This window comes from Nicotiana tomentosiformis, chromosome 8, assembly GCF_000390325.3.
Source record: "Nicotiana tomentosiformis chromosome 8, ASM39032v3, whole genome shotgun sequence".
Classification (NCBI taxonomy): Eukaryota; Viridiplantae; Streptophyta; class Magnoliopsida; order Solanales; family Solanaceae; genus Nicotiana; species Nicotiana tomentosiformis.
In genome coordinates this window covers 96,926,652-96,934,087 of record NC_090819.1, presented here as the reverse complement: position 1 = coordinate 96,934,087, position 7,436 = coordinate 96,926,652, and the positions used below count along the sequence as shown (strand labels likewise).

Below are 7,436 nucleotides of genomic sequence, written 5' to 3'. Positions count from 1 at the left end.
GACTTCCTAATAAATTCCAAATTAGCTTTTAATTCGGTGTTGAGTACATAATCACCTGTTCACATATAGAATGTATTTAACAATTCGACCCAAAAATAGAAAAGGAAAAGCTAATGTAAAAGCCAAGAAATAGATCATTGAGATCTTTCTCTTTTGTCGTCTAGCTCTCCTAATTATCTCCTCATTCTCCCTTCCCACTCTCGCGCGTCATTTGAGATTCTCACATACTCCCCCTTGTCCCCACCCACCCCCACTTGATTGAGGGGGAGGTGGGGTGTAGCAATCCCCATAAACACAGCATAACTTACGTAGTATGTTACTTTGTGATGTAACATTATTGCCACCCTTCCATTTATATAAATCTCTCTCCTCCCTTCCCTCTTTCTCCCAAATTCCTTCCCTTTTTTCCCCTCTCTCTGTTTGTTGCATCTTACAATTTACACCTCTTTTTTATCATGAGAGGCAACAGCTTCTACGGGCCGTTTTCCGACGGCGGAGTACGGCTAGAACTCACTCCCACCACCAATTCACCACTCGCCATCGACGTGGCGGAGTCGACGGAGATGAGAATTCAACGTCTCATCTCCGAAAACCCCGTCGTCATCTTCACCCGTTCGTCTTGCTGCATGTGCCACGTCATGAAGAAATTGCTATCTGCTATAGGCGTTCACCCTACCGTGATTGAGCTAGAGGAGGATGAGATCGCCGCGCTTCCGTCCACCACCGCCGTCGCCGGCGATGAAGTTATCTCCGATGTGTCCGGAGCCGGCGAGGCTCCGGCGGTATTCATCGGAGGTACACGTGTCGGCGGGTTAGAGAGCCTCGTGGCACTTCACTTGAGTGGCCGTCTTGTTCCTAGGCTTGTGGAAGTTGGTGTCATCACTGATGTGGTATTGTAAAATTAAGATAATTATTTCGTGTTTTTATGGAGCTATGTTTTGTAATTCAATTATCGTGAAAAAGAAAAAAAAAATTATACCCTTAGGAAAAGAAAATAATTAAGTACTAGTAGTATTAGCTGTTTCTTTTCTTAGTTAATTACTACTTATTAGCTTTGATAATTATTCTATATATTTTCTGGTGCAGTAATGAAGTGTTATATAATATCTGTATTTAATGATTAAAAAAGGGTGTGTTGCTTCTTCTTTTCTTTCCCTATTGGGGACTTTAGGACTCACTTTTCCTCAAACTAATTGAAACGTCAAAATGACTAAATGGGGCAGCTGTTAAATACTATTTCCAACTAAGTCTTACTTTGCTTTGAATATCCTACCATTGAGGAGGAATATTCTTGAATTATTTAATAATTTACGAGTGCTAAACAAAATATTCAATCACTTACCACAACCTTGGGATCAAAGTTAATCCTTTTGCTTTTCACCTTCTTAGTTTGACTGATGACCTTTTGATTTTGTTTGAGGAATCGCTTGTGTTAATTGCAGTTTTAATCAAACTGGTAACTTTTTACTGATATATGTCTCCCTGTATTTTATTATATGTACAATACCATTTGATTAGTGTTTTAATTAGTGTGAAATCTTCAGTCTTTCTTCAACCTTTTAAGTAGAAAAAGCGAAAATCTGGGTAAGTTTATTTTTATGCATTTCGTAAAAACCAATTTTATCTGATCATATTTTAGGAAATAAAACTTGTGGATGTAAAAAATATTATTGCCTTTCATATATTAAGCTTGAAATTAACAAAAAGTCAAAGTATTGAAAGAATAACGTTGTTGATGTTTTATTCACATATTTAACAGGTATATTAGTGAATGTTGAATTAGAATGTATTAGCTGTGTCCCTGAGATATGAACTAATACAATGTGATTAATCTCCGTCTAGACGATGTATTTTGACGGATAAATCGAAATGAAATCTTTTGGACTTTTAAAATAGTACGTAAGTCATGATTAGCTGGAAAGCAAGAAAGAATGACATATTATATTCCTTAATCCTGGTTAATTATCTTGCTTAAGCCACACTTAATTACTGGAGAAAGGGGTTCAAAGTACTATATATTCCATAAGCAGAAGAAGAAAAAGTGAGAAAAAGAAAGAAGAATAAAAGCCCAAATGAATATTGACAGAATTGAATGATGCAGAGAGGGAGTAGAAGAAGAAAGAAAAAAAGGGAACTTCAAAAATTATTGGTGGGCAAGAAAAGAAAGAAGGAAGAGACTAAAGCAAAGAAAAGCAAAGCAGCAGTTGCTTTGGTGCTTTTATAGCATTTTTTAAAAATTTTATCAAATATAAATTATTATTTTCGTCAAAAATACTTTTAAAAAAATATATTTTTTAAAATAAATTGATTTTTGCTGCTCGATCAAACAGGTTATTAGCCTTTTAAGTATTTTAAGAATTCGGAAAGTCATGGAAGAAAAGTCCAGAAAATGAAATGGAGAATGGCCAAAATGACATAAATACACTGCTTTTGAAAAGATTCTACGTGTCTTGTTACTGTTGTCATTGGATGACAGACGTCTTTTCACTTCCATCACTTAGTTTTCTTTACTTATTGGTGACGGAAATTCGCATTCATGATAGTTTGTGTTGGAAAAAGCTATTGGGTCGAGCGGCTTATTTAAGATTTCTAATACATTGGTGTATTATTTAAAAAAATGTATATATATATATATATATATATATATATATATATATATATATATATATATATATTAAGTGATAATTGATCGCTATTTTTCTTGATAAATAATTCAACCTTCAACTAAGTGTACAATCCAGATTTCTCAGAGCATGGGTGTTAACAGTTAATATTATACTCCCTATGTTTCAGTTTATGCGAACTTATTTTTTTTTGATCCGTTTTAAAAAAAATAATCCCTTTCTAAATTTAGAAACCATTTAGCTTAAACTTTTAATTTTACCCTTAATGAGAAGTTTTTATAACCACACAAATACCCTGGATCCCTTTTTGACTTGTTTAGGACCACAAATTTCAAAAAAAATTATTTTTTCTTAAATTTCGTGCACAATCAAACAAGTTCACATCAATTGGAACGGAGGGAGTATCAATTTTACAAAATATGTACACAGAATATTTAATTTTACGGAGAGATCATGGGTTCACGTGCCCCATAATCTCCCAATAAATCCGCCTCTGATTGGATCGGGTTCATTCATAATATTAGCCTATTAGTTTGTCATTCGTGCTAACTCCTACTTATAATCTATAAAAATATACTATTGTGAGCGTAGAAAAAATAGGTTTTTCTAATATTCTATGCGAAACAAACAACTAGATTAAATTCTCTGCATCTAATAGAGGATATCTAGGCTGTAAAAATCAAGGGTGCAATTCTTTCGCTTTGGGATAATTTTTACCATCGATAACTTCAATCGTGATTGCTGCAAATTTATTTCCGCAAGGAGAAATTAGTAAGTCTCCTAATATCAGATTTATGGTTAAATAGTTTAGTTTGCTTATGATAGAGCTAGAATTTGGGATTTGTGAGTTGAGATAATGAATCGAAAAATATATACTCATCTAACTTTATATATTTATTTTTTGCACATGTATAGAACTCTGAGATAGGATGTTATATCAATCCATAAATGAATTGTTGACTCGGTCATTGACAGAAAAAAGGGAAAAGGTTAACAAAATATCTAAACGAAAGTTCTTTGGTATGAGGAAGAAACAAACCCCCACGGCCCCACTTCTCCACCACTGAGGAGAATTATATTTGTAGTTTGAGGAATCAGAATCTTGAGAGGCTGGGTTTTGAAAGTAACCTTGTATCCTTTGAGGAAGAAAATTAAATTTAAATAAATAGAATATCTAATATTACTTACCATAATCTAACTATGTTACCATAAATTTGATATTTATAAGAAGAAAAGTTTGGGAGTATTATTCTATTAATAATAACTATGAACGTGTCATAAAAAATATTGTACGAGACACAAGTCAGGTTCTGTCAACTCAAATTGTCACATACGCATGTGTATTGGTACTCTCTTGAATAAAAAAAGAAAACAGAAGGAATTGAAAAGACATTTCTGCAAACTAAAGTAGTAAAACATAAGAGTAGAAAGACGATGAATCGCACGACATAACACTGAGATATCTATCAGCTTTTTCATCTATCGTGAAAGTTATAGTACTGATCCTGTAAATGTATATTAACAGTCATCTCTCGAAAAAAGAAAAATGTAACATAGTCAGCAATTACAGTATTACCATATATAGTCAGCAATTTCAGTATTTATTTTTGTTTTGCAGCTTGGATTTACTTGTATAAAAGTTATTTTAACAAAAATCGATTTGATTTTATTTACGGAGAAAAGAAAGATTAAGTGAAATGGTAAGTGTCACGATTCAAGCCCATGACAAGTATTGTCCGCTTTGAGCCTAAAATCGCGTGAATTTGTCTTTTTTGGGCTACGCCACCTTAAGCTCTAAAGCGCGCGTAACATGTGAACTTGTGTCATACCTTATAATGCTCTTCAGTTTTCTATCTAATTCTGATATGGGATTCGCCTGAGCTGACATGTGCACCCCTTCTTTAGAAGCCTGTCAGTTTTGCTTGACCCGCCATCATCGGCCCGCCCTCCGTCATTGGTATCACAGTAAGGCTTTTACTTGCAAATAGATTTTTGTACTTGTGGATCATTTTTGATATTTTGTGAAAGAAAACAAGAAAGAAAGAAATTCAGAATACAAAAAAGGTATTTTTCAAACACAAGAAAATGATTTTTTCTAGGAAAATTTCTAGAGAAGGACTTCACTTGTACCAAACATGCCTTTAGTGATCTTTGATTATTAATAGCAAGGCTGTTGCAACAGGGTAGGAGATACTCATTACTCAATATCACTCATTGTGACATAGAAAGGATTTAAGATGGTAGTTTTATGTTGATATCAAAAGCAAAGTCCTTACTGGCACCACAATGCTAAAAGCCTTGATGAAATAATAGTCTTTCACTGAAGGAAAAAATTAAGTCTAATAATTATTGGTATTGTACGAATCATTATTTGAAATTTCTGAATGTTTAGATTGATATATATAGTTTCATTCACCTCTATTTTTTGGGCAAAAACTATATATTACGACATGCATTATATCTGTATGGGCGAAAAACTTCATTTCATGTGTTTAACCCGATCAACGGCAATAAAGCTTTTGAGGACCGTAACGTGTCACCCTGACCCCAAAAGGTCGAGGTCAGGTAAAGGAGATAAATCGTTGTCGAGGTCGAGAAGGTTTAACAGAAGACGAGGACGAGGGCGAGCATCCGCTTTCGATACAAAGTTATGATCAGTTTTATGATTTAGATTTCTTAGAGAAAATTTTAATGGATATTCCTTTTTGTTGTACTATATAGGATTTTGTGGCCCATGTACCTTATAAATAGGAAGAGATGTAGTTTAAAAAGGGGATCCGGCCTTTTGTAAAGAATATCATCAATATTCTCCGTGCAAGATTCTCACTTTATTGAATAGAAACAAAACCTAACTTTACACTTCCTTTCTTTTACTCTTCTCTACCGATTCAAGAAGAATCAGAATATTCAACTGCTTATCACTATCCAACATTGTCAGAAAGCATATTTGAAGATCTCACCCTTGTCGAGTGAACTTTGTCTCATTTATAATTATTTATTGCTATCTTTTACGTTTATAAGTTTTTTTTGCTCCATCATTGTTCTAAGAGAAGGGTGAAATCTAAAAGTGCTAGATCTGCTTTTGAATAGTGATCTTGGCTATAATTAACCCTATTTTTCTATAAATCTAATTGTATAGAATCTTAGATTTAATTTTTGGGTCATAAAAAATGTAATTTCAAATAGTCTAGACGAAGGAAGTTAACTAATTGTTCAACTCCATCTCACAATACTGTTCTTTTATTAAGCTGACAAAGGGTTTTTCATTTTAATACAACAGAACCTAATCCACCATTAGTTGAAAACGAGGATATTAAATACGCTTGTCATCTTGTGAGGTGCATTTTCAGTACAAATAGTGGTAAATTCTGGAATTTTTGCTAAGAGTTTCAAGATTTGATATATATGAATAAAAAATAATATTTAACTTATTTACACACTATATTTTTCGCCGAAGAACATGTAATTAATCACCTTTCTCTGGTCGTATCTCATCCTGCTTACAAAAATTCCACATCATTGTGCGAGAGTTGAAACAATTTATCTGACTTCCTCCTACAATCTAAGACGACTAATATGGGTTGAAGAGAGTTATTTAGTTTTTTACTAGTAAAATCTTTTTGGGACACGAGAAGTGAGAAGCTTTTTGTGTGTAACGATTACCCGCTGTCTCCGATATGGATTCGATGAGATTGAATTTCCCGTGAAGATGCAGAGTACCACCCCGTACATCTTTATTATAATTTTTCAGTGACAATCTTAATCGAATATGTAAAATAGGTGGAAGATGATGACACACAATAATCAATTCTGAAAAATCATTTTTTTGTCTAAGCATGCCTAACCGTCATATCGATCATGGAGGGGGAGGCTGGATACTGCGAGGGTTAAACAAAAACATCTTAACCGTCCATTATATACTCAAAAGGGTAGATGAAGAGAAAGACTAAGTTCAAAGATCTTCTTCCATTTAGAGTAAAAAGAGAACCAAATTAAATACTCCTAAATAGATTTGTAAGCAAAGGGTATATAGGTCTCTATAAGTGATGAATGATGACAATATAGCCAAAAAAACACAACCACCCACTACTAATAATACTTTAAACACTGCTCCCACAATACATAACCCCTCCAAATTTGCTAATGACCTATGTGGAATCCTATGTGTCACTAACTTATTGGCCCATTTTGTAGGCCCTTCTTTTTGTTCTTATTTATGGAGTATCTTTTAGAACAGCTCAACCTCAAAGAGAATCTACAATTGAATCTTTCAAAAAGTAGCCACTAAAGTGCCACACCTTCCAGCACTCAATCATTCAAAGTGAATAGTCTAATGCATTATTTTTTTACCAAGTATTTTAAAATTATTATATTCTTTTTCAAGAAAAGAAATGGGAACAGATCACAACCTAATGTTTTCTAGTACCCCACTGCAATGTTTCTTTATTGGCAAGGTTTGGTTATCACATTTTAGTCGAAAGTTGTAAAACTTTCCCTTCCTCTCCCCGTATAAATTTGATTGATTCAATCTATAAAATTTTTTGTACTAAATTAATTATACTTTTAAATATACTATACTCCGCATTAAAAAAAAACTAAATTCATGTGAACTCATTTTTCAAGAGCTGCATTCCGCCATATTTGTCTCACCCCTGCCACCTTATAATGTGATTTGAAAATTCAAATAATCATATTGTGTTCTAAGCTTGCTTTCACTTTACCATTCATTTTTGAATTTTAAAAAAAAAGTAAATATTGACAAGAAAAGATAAATTTAATTTGTCACTTTTCATCACTTCCCAAAAGTCTAAC

The 7,436-nt window shown here is 33.3% G+C and overlaps 1 protein-coding gene across 1 annotated transcript; it reads left to right on the top strand.

The window, feature by feature from the left end:
* Nucleotides 1-335: 335 nt before the first annotated feature.
* On the top strand, nucleotides 336-949 carry LOC104084924 (glutaredoxin-C6). The gene has a single exon (XM_009588885.4). The coding sequence runs from the start codon at nucleotides 456-458 to the stop codon at nucleotides 897-899; it is 444 nt and encodes a 147-aa protein (XP_009587180.1). The 5' UTR covers nucleotides 336-455; the 3' UTR covers nucleotides 900-949.
* The last annotated feature ends 6,487 nt before the right edge of the window (nucleotides 950-7,436 follow it).

What these genes read in the sequence shown, in the direction of transcription:
- LOC104084924 (XM_009588885.4), top strand. Translation starts at nt 456, where the DNA reads ATGAGAGGCAACAGCTTCTACGGGCCGTTTTCCGACGGCGGAGTACGG.